Below are 14476 nucleotides of genomic sequence, written 5' to 3'. Positions count from 1 at the left end.
CAGTAATTCGACTATATGAAGTAGATCCATATACATACATACACACACACACACACACACACAGATTATATATATATATATATATATATATATATATATATATATATAGCTATACACACACATACATATATATATATATATATATATATATATATACATAAAAATGTCTATACATACACACACACACACACATACATACACCAACATACATTACAAACAGATATTTATATACTTAGGAAAATGGTATAAAAGGTCAGTAAGGTAGTCATTTTATTTTTGAAGGAGGTGATTTTAAGTTCTGGTACAAAACATCTTGCAAATTATGAGAAACTGTTCCAGTAATGAGTCATTTTACTGTTTTTCTAACTTACCTGAGCCATAAGTCGCTGGTTACTAGGATGGCAAGAAATACACTGAAGAAAGAATGCAACTGTTGCATTTTCAATAGCAGTTCTTTGCTGAGTGGTTAGCCCAGCACCTGCAGATGGTGATGATGACAATGTGGCTCTGCCACATGCATGTAGAAAGCTTCCATGGTTACTTCCTGAGTTTGCACCGGAATGGCACAATAAAAAAAGTAGGGCTGTCCACAATGGATTCACTTCAGAACCACCTAACCAGTCCTTCATGGTATGGCTATTACCAACATCAGTCAAAAACCTGAGAACAGGAGCCACCAAGTCAGCTGTAAGAGGCATTTTATTGACCAAGTTTAGATGAGAATGAGGTCTTCTCAGTCTGTCTGTGGGCACATCCACTGTAGGTAAATTACAGTCAAAGCTGGAAAAGTGACTAAAACAGAAGCTAATCAGACTTCTTACAAGCAAAGAAGGCAAACCAGAGTCCAACAACTGCTTTATTACTTCCGGAGACTGTGAAGCAGATGCAAGGGTAGCTAACTGAGACTCATTTAGTGCAATAGGGGCCTGAGCTTTTTTAGAGTCATCTGTTAGGCTAGAGGTAAGGTCCTGCTTCTTGCTGTCATCTGTCATGGAAAGTCTATGCTGGCTGTGTACAGGCGGTGCAGGAACACCCATCCAGCCCATAAGTAAAGAGAAATAGCTGGGGTGGATGTGGCAGATGGAACACAACAAGCTATCAACAGCCTTCTTCAAAACCATGTTGCAGGGGATCAACATGGACCAACTGTACAGCAACCTAGAGAAAAGACAAGAAAAACAAACTTTTATAATGCAAGCCATAAGCTACTGGGTGAAATGCAAATTCTCACTGATTTCAAAGCTCCCTCCTACATACTTGACCAGGGTTGGCAGATTTCCAACCAGCCAGATAGGGACAAAACAAAAAAAGGTCTTTCACAAAGACCAAAAAAAAAAAAAAAAAAAAAAAAAAAAGGTCTTTAATGCGGAACAGAGTTCCACAATAAAGAATAGTAGCTCTGCACTAAGCACAGAGCTTCTCCTGTTTAATGCATTGCAGTTCCGCATTCAACACAAGTTGCTCTGTGTTTAGCGATTTTTGATTGACCCGTATACCAGCATATGGGCAAATCAAAAATCGCTAAACACGGAGCTTCTCGTGTTTAATACGGAACATTGCAGTTCCACATTCAACAGAAGTAGCTCCGTGTTTAGCGATTTTTGATTAGCCCGTATACCGGCATACTGGCCAATTGAAAATCGTTAAACACAGAGCTACTTCTGTTTAATTCGGAACACAAGAAGCTCTGTGTTTAGCGATTTTTGATTGGCCCATATGGCAGGTATACAGGCCAATCAAAAAAAAAAAAAACAAAGCAGAGGCTGGCCGGAATGTAAACCGGCAGGGCAGGACTTGGGATCAGGCTGCTGATCTCGGGACAGTCCCGCCCAAATAGGGATGTCTGGCAACCCTGTACTTGACTGACTAAAGAACAATTTACAAGCAACATTAAAATACATTACAAAAATAATTAGACCGTCCACTAGAAGTTATTTGTGACACTAATTTATATTACAGTGAGAACTTGGTATAAGGTGCATAGACTTAACATGATAATCAAAAGTTATGGACTTACTATAACATTCCAACTGTGTTGTCCATTTTCATTTATCCTCAACATATGGGTTAGGCATTCGGCCGTTACTACAGCTTGTGATCATCAAAAACTCTTGAGCTTAACCCTTACCCATAATAATCCTCTCTTAGTTACCTTAGATTGAGTTTGCAGAATACAGACTGAAACAAAGACAATAAGAAACCAAAAGCATTCAGAGAGACTATATGCATATATATATATATATATATATATATATATATATATATATATATATATATATGCAAATAGCATACTTGTAATTTGTCTGCATTGCTATGTTCACCTTTGTCTCTGTTATACTGTCCTTATTACTATGTTTTATTATGTATACCCTGGAGCTTTTCTCCCCAGGCCTCCACTGAAAATGGACATGAATCCAGTCGGACTATCCCCGTCAACAAATGTAAAATAAAATAAATAAATAATAAATATGCATATGTCATCAACAGTTATGTTAACTGTCTGCTCCACTAAAAATCCAATGGCACGGGGATGGAGAGAGGGGAGTCGAGGATAAATAAAAATGGACAACACAGATGGAACGTTATGGTAAGTACATAACTTCTTTATCTGATGTTGTCAATTTTCATTTTATCTTTGACATATGGGACAGAGTCCCCAGCTACCTTATATCTCTGCTGAACTTGAGGAAGGATATTCCTGAGCACCATTGAGCCAAATGATGCTCTTCCCCTGGAGGCCAAATATAATTTGTAATAAGTAATACAGGTATGGGGAGCAGCCCAAGTTGCTGCTGCACAAATATCCATATAAGCTCTAGAATGAAAGACTGTTGACGTAGCCACAACTCTAGTAGAATGTGCTCTAACATTTTTTGCAACTCAACTCCCTCTCTACTACAGACGAAAGTTATACAGTCTTTGAGCCATCTAGCCAATGTCACCTTGCTCACTGGTTTACCAAATTTCATACTTGAGAAAGAAGTAAACAATTGGTCAGATTTCCTGGTATCCTTAGTTCTGTGCAAAAAAGCTGTAGTTGCCTTGGAACATCTAACAGATGTAAGCAAAATTTGCATTTGATGGTGAAGTTGGGAAAGAACACTGGCAAATTAATGGTTTGGTTGATATTGGCCTCCAAGACTACCTTAGGTAGAAAGGAAGGTTTAGTTCTTAGAGAAACTCTATCTTTGTGAATAATCAAGTGGGGTGGCTTACAAGACAAGGCTTGTCTTTCTGAAATCCTCTTAGCAGAAGTTATAGACAATAAAAGTGCAGTCTTCCAGGATAAAAACTTTAAATTAGTCAGCTTCTGGCTCGAAGGGAGGTTGGACAATAGCTTGCAACACCAAGTTTAGATTCCAAGGAGGAGTAGGGTCTTTAAACGGTCTTAGCAAGAAAGTTCCTTTTAAAAAAGGCCTTGCAAAGCTTATGAGAAGCCAGAGAGGATTCTTTAAAACCATTATGAAAATTGGAAATAGCTGCTAGCTGAATTTTAATGGTAGAAGGTGAAGCTCCTGTACTGCAAAGTGACGTTACAAATTTTAAAATTTATTAATAGGTGCTGAAAAAGGGTCAATATTATTGTCACAAGCCCAAAATATAAATCCTTTCCAATTACTAGTGTAAAATTTATGGCTGGATGGTTTATGAGAAGCTAGAAGAATATGATGGACCAAGGAAGAGTGCATAGGTTGCTGGTTTTTAATGGAACTGGAGAAACCAAGCTGTCAGCCTGAGGTTCAGAATATTTGGATGGACTAATCCCTCTGGATGGGACTGGAGCCGGTCCAGAATCCAAGGCTGATGAACCATATAAGGCCAAAGAAAGGGGAACCCTTTGTCAGGGCCAATACGGTGCAATGAGGATCACTTTGCTCTTCAGCCTGATTGCTTTCTGTAGAAATTCTGGGATCAGGGGAAAGGCATAAAGAAGCCCAGAAGGTCAAGTGCGTAGAAGAGCATCTTTCTGTGATTCCCCTGAGGGGGGGGGGGGGGTCAGGGCAAAGTAGTTGCTGAACCTATTGTTTAGGGGAGAGGCAAATAGGTCGCAAGAAGGCTGACCCCACTGACAGAAACTCCTCCTCCATCACCTCTTGACTGAGAGACCACTAGTAAGGCAAGAGAATCCACCTGCTAAATTTGTCTGCTATCACACTGTAACTCTACAGAATGTGCATTGCTATCAGAAAGCAGTTGGAAAAGATCGCCCACTGTCACATTCTGAATGCTTCCCGACACAAGGGATAGGACTTTGTTCCTCTCTATTTGTTGATGTACCAAACCACTCACATATTGTCTGTCTGAACTGCAATTGTCCCTAAAAGAAGAGCAGTTTGAAAGGCCTGCAATGCTAACAGCACTGCTCTGAGTTCCAGGACACTGATATGCAAGTTGACCTCTATGGGCGACCAAGTGCCTTGGACAGTCTTGCCCAGATAGTGTCCTACCCCACCCTATCTGGGAGGTGTCCAAGGTCACTATGGCCTTGGGCTGTGATGGGACAAAGAGGTGTGACAGGACAAAGGGGCAGCCTAGAAGAACTTCTTTGAAGAGTATCCACCTAGCTAGATCTCTTTTGCAAAGATTGGTGATCGAAATAAAGTCTGACATGGGTTGGCACAGTATTGACCACTGAGTAGCAATCAGCCACTGTAATATTCGCATGAGGTATTTTGCCAAAGTAACTACAGTTATAGCAGCTGTCATGGACCCTAAGGCTTGCAGAACTAGGCACACAGTCACTTTCCTGCTGCTGAATATTTTCTGGACTTGTACTCTGACTTTCTCTAATCTCATAGGGGAAGAGATGCTATGGAAGTCCTTGTATTTAGAATCTCTCCTATGAATTCTAAGCTTTGAGAAGAAGTCGGTTGTGATTTTTCGAAATTTATAGTTATCCCTAAGTAAGAAAAAGTCAAAAGGACATGATCTCTTGATTCTATTAACTGATGCTTGGTCAGAGCTGTAATGAGCCAGTTGTCTAAATAATGAAATATTCTGAATTCCTGCAATCTCAAGTGAGCTGCTACTACTGCCATAAATTTGGTGAACACCCTGCGGGCTGTGGTGAGGGCAAAAGGCAGAACTCTGAATTCAGAATGACTGGGTCCTAGCCAGAAGCAAGGAAAATTTCAGGATTGTTTGTCCATTCTGATATGGTAATACATAGCCTAAAGATATAACTGATCACATGCAATCATCCTTTTCCAAAAATGGAAGACTGGACTAGACCGTGACCATTTGGAATTTGGTTTCCTGAACAGACTTGTTTAGCACGCTTAGATACAAATGTTTTCTCCAGTGCCCTCTCTTTTTTGACACTAAAAAGAATCTTGAGCAAGTGCCAGACTCTATCTGGTCTGGTGGGACTGCCTGGATGACACTTTTTCCTAGCAGTTTCTGTATTTGAAGAACTGTGCTTTCCCTCTGATTAGGTGGAACATCGGGGATTTTCCTGCATACAGGAGGAGGAAGGGAAAACAGTACGGTATAACCTCTGGAAATTATTCAGTGCACCCAAGTATCTTAACATATTTGTAGCCAGGCTTTGAGGTGCAGGGCTAGACATCCCCTGACTGCATCTAAAGGAAGACAATCAGGCCTCCTTTCATGACAGATGAAAGTGTTTACCAGAGAACGAATCTCTGAAACCCTGGTTCTGTGGGTCACCTCTGCCGCATGGAAGTTGTCTTACATTAAAGATCCCCCCCCCTGCCCCTGGTGGAACTCCTTCAATATATGTCCTGAAAAGCCCCTTGTGACTTCTTGAACCACATTTTCCCACTGTTTCTCTGATTTCAAGAGAATGGTCGTTGAGAAGTGGAAAAACATACACCCACATCAGAAAGGGTCTTTCCATCTTTCTCACACCTGGACAATGTGTCTAACTTTTGGGCAGAATAAGGAAAATCTGTCAAAAGGTGCACTAACGAATGAAGACTTGAATGACACCTAAAAATAACACAGGCACATCCAGGTGTGTTTCCTAATGGCAACGCCTGAACCCACCGCTCTCGTCATCCCTTCTGCTGCATGAGCAATGAGTCTCATGGACAAGTTTGATATAGATTGTAAAGTAGCCAACTGGGAAGCAACTCTTTCTTGGACGTCCTCAAAGATGGCTCCTAACAGGGTATCTGATAACTCCTTGATTAGATTCCTTTGCAGTCTGGTAAAACAGTCCAAGGACATTAGTGCAAAGGTCGATGATGCATAGGCTCGCTTCCCAAACCTATCCATTGACGGAGACTCTGTTATCTGGATGGATAGATGAACTCTCTTCAGCTAGTACCTTTTTAGTTGCAGCCGGTACAACCATGGCATCAACAGATAAACCCTTAGACCAGAATTACTTATCTTCTGGAGCAGTTAAAATTTTGTCAGGTCTCCTGGGGATAGGCTCAATGGTGTCAGGGTTCTTCCATGCCCACTGAGAGATCAAATCAATGAGCTCATCAGTGGGCGGAGTCACCCAAGAGATAGATGGCTGAGTGTCAAAAGCCTGCAGGTACACAGACTCCTTGGAGGAAGGATTTTGGGACTTCCAATCACCCCTTTGTTTCAGAATCTCCGGTACGTCTCCAAAGGAGACATCATCCAGGGGTGACCTTGGGGAACCTTCCCCCTCATCGAAGTCGGTGCTCTCAGTGATCGATTCCTCTGGGGAAACCAAGTGCTTCTTCTTGCATATCATCTTCTTAGGGACCTCCTCAGTGGGATGTTCTGGGGAGGTATCAGAAGAAGAGGAAATTCCTTTTTGGGAATCTATGGTTTCAACACCTGCAGATCCAGTGGAGGCACAGACTGAATATCCAGATGGAAGGAAAGCAACAATATCTGCTCTGAGGGAGAAGGGGCCAACAGACTGACTGCTGTAATCAAGCCTCTCTCCAAAGCCTCGAAAGCTGGCTCACCAAAACAGGGAAAGGAGCCTGGAACCGAGAAAGAGTGCCTCGGAACCGTGGTCAGTCGCCGCTCCAAGGAGACACCTCCGGAGACTGAAGCCAGAGCCAAACTGATCCATGCCAAGGCCCCAAGGCACAGAGAAAGCTCCAACAAAACAGGGGTCGACTCTGACACCTCAGAGCCGACAGGACAGATATGGCTCCAAGAGATCTCCTGCCCTGACTGAACCGAAGAGCTCAGAGCAAGAGTGAGTTCTGTACATAAGGATATCTTCGGTTCTGATATAGTTGACACTGGGTGCCTCAAAACTGAGGGCTCTAAAGCTTTAGTACAAGTCAGAGGAGGAAGCAATGGCAGTGTATAAGATGAATCAGATCCTAGAACCATAGGGGCTGGGGCCAAAAAGGGCCCTGTCAATCCTTTCACTCGGAGAATCTTATTCACCCATCTCTCCATGTCATCTTTGGTCAGGCTTTTAGTAGAACAGAGGGAAATGACGGAGGGCGATTTGGGTCTTTCCAGGAAGGGCGAAGGCAACCTTTCTAGAAAGGGATCAAAGGAAGGGGAGTAGGATATTCTAAGTAGAGTAATCATGGAGAAATCTTCAGGTTGTTTGATCGGGGCCAATGCGGTAAGCATCAACGGAGATTTCTGCATTATCTTCAGTGCCAATGAGACATCAGTTTTCTGCACCATAATCTCTGGTGCCAAAGACCATTTCGGACCCAATCGACTTGGATCCATGGAGTCCTTTGGAACAGAGGAGTGAGGTAAAACATATGCCAGTTCCGTGGAAACTGGAGGAAACAAAGACTTAGGCTTCTTGGAAGTTGGCGCTGATGGAGATGTAGACACCAATAAACACCTCTTTTTTGCCTTTTCTGAAGTTCAGGAAGAAGGCGGCGAAGATGCATCAGTTTTGCTTCTAAATGTTTGTGATCCAGACATGGCCTCAATGAAAGCAGATGGTAGAAGCCCTTTAAGGATTAACTTGTTCTTCCTATCCACTAATGCCCTATGACTGAATGAGTGACAGATGAAGTAGTCCTCCTGGAGATAGAGGGGCCCCAGGCAGTATATACACAGTAAATGTGCATCAGAAAAAGGGATTTTATGGCCATATTTCTGGCATCTCTTAAAACCAGAAGGGGCTTTAACTTTATCAGCCATATCTACAATTAAAACCTGGTACAAAGCAGCTGCGCATACACGCGCACACATACACATACACACACACACACACACACACGCACAAACACACATGGAAGAGCACAACAATATAAATGACTAAGTCTTAAAACAAAAAAAAAATTAATATAGGAAAAAAGCCTCAAAAAAACTACTATCAGCAATGATAGTCAAGATTACACAAGTGTAAATAGATATCAAATACTGTGAAAGGAAAAACAAGGAAGAAGGAATATAAAATACACCAAAGCGTATACACACAGTAAGGGCAGGTAGAAGATTAATTAAATTAAAGAAAGGACTGTAATAAAAAGTAGAAGAAAAGTTCAAAATACAAAAATTATCACTTAGCTTGAGAGCAATGGAGAACCACGTCTGACATAAAAATCGGCAAACAATATCTGAGGTTACAGAGAGGAGAACTTTGGGTAATGGTTAAAGCTCGAGAGTTTTTGGTGATGACAAGCTGTAGTAATGGCCAAGTAGCTTCAAATGCTCGGAACCAAACCCATATGTTGAGGATAAACTGAAAATTAACATCATCAGATCCAAAATACTACTTAACTAAGGTTATAACCACTTGACCTAGCAATATACATTTAGAGAAGTTAAGGCGCCATTCACTTTTACATTTCCTCTAAACCATTCCAAATTCCTCAATTTTCCAGTTAATACGATGGTCAGAGCCAGAATTAGATTTATTAATGAGGCAACTATTGTGCTGAGACTACTAAACCTTTACCTCCAACTGTGCACTACAAATCTGCTCTTGTTAACTATCCAAAGAGGTACTAGCCCTACAGTACACTACTACACTTACTTTGGATGTTCATCCACAAAAGACAGTTAGGCTTTTACAACTTATTTTCTGTTATAAATGGTCCTGTCCCATTTCTTCCACAAAGTTGTATAGCATTTTCTCCTACTTTTTTTCAACTCTGTGCCTGCTCAACATCAGCTAACTGAGATCCAACCAGTGGAAGCATCAAGCAGGTAACCATGGAGGATTCTTGATCCCTCATCAGCATCTGACAGCATTGACAGTAGTCTTCTTCTTTCGGCTTTTTCCTGGTTAAGGGTTGCCAGAGCGGATCACCTGTCCGATCATGATTGGGAGTGGAGTTTTTACAGTGTCAAGTTGCCAGCCCGGCGTCCAACCTTCCATGGAAGGTGCACACACACGCACTCACGCCTAGGGCCAATTTAGAGTATCCAATCCACCTACAGCATGTCTTTGAGATGTGGGAGGAAACTGGAGCACCCGGAGGAAACCCACGTGACCACAGGGAGGACATGCAGACTCCGCACAGAAGGCACCCCAGCTGAGGATCGAACCAGAGAACGTCTTGCTGTGAGGCGGCAACGCTAACCACTGCACCACCGTGGCTACCCTCATCTGACAGCGTTGACAGTAAGGTTATTTATTTTTACTGGACCATGTTCCTGACAGCAAACATAAGCATCCATGTCACTGTGAGGGCCTACAATACCCTCTGCACATATTTTCATGCTTCCAACCCACACACTAATGACAGTGACGATGACTGCTTTAGTAGTACCAAGACCATATTCCTGGTTTATGCTGCATAACTGTTGGCTGATGAATGCAGTTGATGGCCAAAGCCACCAGTCTCTTTCTCAGGATGGGCAGCATAAGCTGCTCACTTCTACCCTCCCCTACCAGCTCACTGAATATCTAAGCCACTCCTCAGACTTGAGTTGTTTTGGTTGTAGTCAGGGCTTTGTCTCCCTACGCCATGGAGCCAGAGTTTACCTAGTACCATTTTTAACTGGATAGATTTTTCATGTGCTAAGTCCAATAGGGATCCAATATATTTTTGCCACAGTTATTAGTATAATATTACTAAACCTATCCTGCTGAAACAGATAGTGTGACTAAGTTCATGTTACGTATCACTGCAACTTTAAACCGTATTTTCTGTTAAAACTATTTGTAAGGGAAGCTGGCATACCCTTAACCACCCTTATTCTTTGCAAAACAGCTAGACAGGGGTTAAGGGAGACACCTGCCCTCTATGACAGCACATAAAAACATAGCTTGCATGTATGGTTGATCAAAGACATGTGACCCACGAACATAGGCAGTAAGCAACTACAATAATAAGGCTGGGGCCAATGAGTTTTTTAAAAAAATTATCATTTTTTCACTGCAAAATGTAAATGGATGCAAGTACATATAACGGCACATAAATACGCAGCATCTTCTGCCTGATAAAAGATATAACTTTGGAAGGGGAATGGAGTGGGTAGAAAAGGACAGATGTTAAGCAACCTGATAGTCTATTCTAAGCAGAGTCTAAAGAATGAAGTTTCATGGATCCGATCTATTTATTTTCATTTAACTTGTGCAGAATGCAAACACTGATGGACCATTTTCAAGTTCAACCTAGGAAATACATAGCATGACATGGCAACTTACAGCAGACTGTAGTACACAAATAAACAGCACAGACACTTTTGTAACAGACATCTATAGTACAACAATGAAAAAGATCTTTGTGATAAGAAAATATGATTTATGCATATCTGCAAAATATACATGTTTTACAAGTTCTAGTGAGGATTAGGGTGACCAACAGAGATTTGTCTGCAGTAGTAAGTGTGAAATGGTAGCACTCAATACAAGAAAGTGGAAAGGAAATTGGGTGCTAAGTGTGAGAAGCTGATGTTAGGGCAGAGAATGAGAAGGATACAGAGGTTAGATACAAGGAGAGAAGAATGGATTAAGCAAGTTTTAAATTAGACAGGAGGCTGTCCAAATTTTTTGGATGAAGCAGTATCTGTGAAGAGGAGAATGCAAAGCATTAGCACACAGGGTAGTAGGTTACTTTTATAAATTCTAGGAGATGGTGTAAGGGAAAATTTACAATGGGCTTCTTTAAATAGGTATTACAGAGGGACAGTCTCAATGTAGGGTAGCAGATGAAGGATTTCACATTGGTATGGAGGGGATTACTAAATCTGAGAACCTATTACTGAGATGACGTGGTGTGTGTGTTCTGTCAGGTTAGTACATGGCGTCTGTAAACAGGTGGAGGGGAAAAAGAGAGACCTAAGGTTATAGGCTGTGACTCATCTAGTTGGTCTCCCCATCAAGATGAGGAATGAGTTTAGATTGATTAGTTTATAAATAAGAGAGGCAACTAGTTGGGCAATATCTTGCTCAAAAGGGAGCCATTTTGCTTTAATGAATGCAAAGAACTTATACTATCTTTGAGGGAATAAGGTACTGAATCTGTAAATGTTAGTGGATGATTGACTGCTGTAGAAAAGTTTTCTTGGTGGGGGGGTGTTGCAATGACGAGAAGCTGATATTACAGTTGCGCAAGGACTGCAATGAAGCAAGAGGTTATCTTTTCTCAAAAAGTAGTTTAATTTTAGTTTTGGTGGCATGTACGCAATGTTGAAATTTAAGGGTGTGATCCAGCCAAATATCTAGACAGCTGAAAATAACAAGAGTCTTTGCAATGTGTCAGTCTGTACTGCCCACATGCTGCAACTGAGTGATGTTGAAACAAATACAAAGCAAACACTTCAGCTGAAAGTACTCCATTAGACACCACAGTCTGTACAGATAAATTAAACAGTGCAAAACAACATGTTGCATACAAAAACTGGTGGCTATGAAGTAGGTAAAATACAATTACTTAATATTGGCTTTCCATATGTTAACAGCACACCTTACAGAAAACCTGTTATCTTACTAAATGAAAAAATACAAGTGTGCAAGACACTTATAACATTAGATCTCTACCGACTGAAACAGTAAATCATAACATTTTGGTTTATCCACCTTCTGTTTCCCATGGTCCAGCCAGAGGATCTGAGCTGTCCCTTTTTCTCTGTGAAAGCTAGCTCAGGTTTTGTACCTGCAAAAGTACAAGTGCACTGTTGGCATGTGCTGGCTTCAAAGCCAGAAATAAAGACAAGGAAAATATATTTGGGGCAAATAAATGTCTAGTACAGAGCTCAGCATTATGTCATTCAAGCATCGGTAACAATATGAAAAGTACAACTGTGTAGTTAACTTGCCATAATGGTAGATGTTTCAATAAATCACAGTTGCAGTACTCCTTACAAAAGGGACTTATATGCTAAGATACTGGTAAATTTGGCCAGCCTACAAAGCTCAGATATGAGCCAAAGTGCTAGTACAAGAGGAATGTATGGGCATGCAGCAACTCCGCTTTCTTGCCCCTAGACTGGAAGCTGAAGATTAGAGCTCCAAGTCAGGTTCTAGAAAGGCTACAAAACGGCAAACAAATGGAACAAGATACCTCACCCAGGCTAGAGAAATATGCTACTCAAGGAGAATAAAGGGAGGGTATATGTACTGCAACAGTGATATATTAAAACATCTTCCAATGTGTTAAACATTGCCTATACAAATGCACTATGTTCTTCATAAGATCACTGTTGTAGTACTACTTATAACTGAGGCAGTTCCTAAAGCTTAAGAACAAAGTGCTGAGGGAGTTGAAAAAAAATTAAGGATGCCTTGCAGAACAGGTTTATCAATTCCAGTTCTGGCTCTGTAAAAAACATGTAGTTTATATTATTTGTCAGTTAGAAGGAAGGCAGTCATTAACATGTATCCATGTAATATCCCAGGAATGCCTTTCCGAGGTTCATTGTGAATCCAAAAAGGTAAAGATTCTTGGTACGTTCTAAAGCTGTTCACTCTTTCTGTTGGGATGAGCTGAAGCTTGAGACTGAATTAGGCAATTGTCCAGGTAAGGAAACATATGAATGCCTTGGAGCTTGTAGTAGGCTGTTACTGGAGTAAAGCATTTTTCAGACTACTGGAACAGCAGGGAGTCCACATGGCAAAGACAAACTGATGATGTTATTGTACAGCAAAGAATATTTTAGAAAAATAAGTCTGTAATTCACGATTCTTGTGAATGGGAATGCAAAGGCAAGCATCCTTTAGACCAAATGAGCTTGTGGAGATAGTAGTAAATACAGGGTTAGAAGAGACAGCATTTTAAATCTTGGAAACATGTATGCAGGTGTTAATGTGGGGAGGTCAGGAACAGGTTCCCAGATGCCCTCTTTTCGGGTTACCAGAAAAGTAATGGAAAAAAACTTTTCCTGTTTGACCTACAGAGACTGGTACTATGACCCCCCCCAAAAAAAAAGCTAGTGTAAATTGATCGTTTGGCATCTGCAGTATTCATGATAGTGCAGAAAAGGACGTTCATTGGAATTTTCAGCTATATTTTATAATGTCTACCACCCAAGAATCTGCTATGATAGATGCCCAGACTGGAAAGCAAAGAGAGAGCTTTCCAGCAATTTTCAGAGGATGTAGTCAGGGTGGGGGTATTGGGAGATATGGCAAGAATACTCAGAAATCATTTATTTGTGAAATAGATCCTTACGATACATCAATCTTTCTTTTGGGTCTTTCTTGCCATTTCTGTTTAAAGTGACCCTTTTCTGACTTTTACTGTCAGAGTTAGGTTACTTACAAAATGAGGATCCCAGTTTAGAAGAAAAATTTCATTCAAAATTGGGTGCTAGAGAAAGAAACAGTATTTTTACTCTTTCTATAAATTTTCTTTCACTTTTCTTTTTGAAAACTTCTGTAGGATTCCCAAATAGTTTAAGTATTTATTTAATGTAGCATTTAGCAACTGAGCTTTGGCATCTTCTGCCTTAACCGAGCATAATGCCTCATGACAAATCCAGTGGTGGCTACTCTAGAAGCAGCATCATATCCACAATTTGTGGTATGTTCAGCTACTTGACTGAATGACTGTAGCATGCCCAGGAGGTCAGTTTTAATATTAGCATTAGAAAGGTTAACTATAACACAACCCATACTATCAAGAATGGCTAGAAGGTATTTTGTCATGTGAGTTTGACAATTAATAGCTCTGAAAAGATAAAGTGGCAGAGGTATAAATCTTTTACAGTATTTAAAAAGTACAGTTTTGTACCTACTATAAATGTAGATGTTCGAAGATCCACATTGCTGCAGTCCTTACATATGGGTAGTCCGCTGTCCTCGGTCGGCCCGAATACCAAAGTATTAGGCTGACGTCGGTCAAAGCGCTTAAAACTGACATCAGGACGTCAGGGTACAAAAGCGCATGACCGACGTCATTTCCTCAGTCTTTTCTTGCCCCAGATGTCAGAAGGCCCTAACAAGAAAGGCCAAAGCCAAAACCAGCAAAACCTAACCAACCACCCGTGCACTAACCATATTTACAATATGTACAACACAAACCACACCACCACCTTCAACAACAGAGGGGAAGGAGGGAGGGTATATTGGACTGCAGCAATGTGCATCTTCGAACATCTACATTTATGGTAGGTACAAAACTGTACTATGTTCTTCATCTCACATTGC

At 41.0% G+C, this 14476-nt stretch overlaps 1 protein-coding gene across 8 annotated transcripts in view; it reads right to left on the bottom strand.

The window, feature by feature from the left end:
* The window catches only part of BIRC6 (baculoviral IAP repeat containing 6), a 4524268-nt gene that overhangs the window by 947152 nt on the left and 3562640 nt on the right, over positions 1-14476 (bottom strand). For all 8 annotated transcript variants that reach the window (XM_044058419.1, XM_044058463.1, XM_044058448.1 and 5 more), the window contains exon 55: positions 372-1158. In XM_044058419.1, coding sequence (XP_043914354.1) covers positions 372-1158 — 787 coding nt within the window. The remainder of the gene's footprint in view (positions 1-371; positions 1159-14476) is intronic.

The sequence above is a fragment of the Protopterus annectens genome, chromosome 1.part2 (assembly GCF_019279795.1).
Source record: "Protopterus annectens isolate FY-2018-M chromosome 1.part2, PAN1.0, whole genome shotgun sequence".
NCBI lineage: Eukaryota > Metazoa > Chordata > Ceratodontiformes > Protopteridae > Protopterus > Protopterus annectens.
This window is presented reverse-complemented; position numbering and strand designations above follow the sequence as displayed.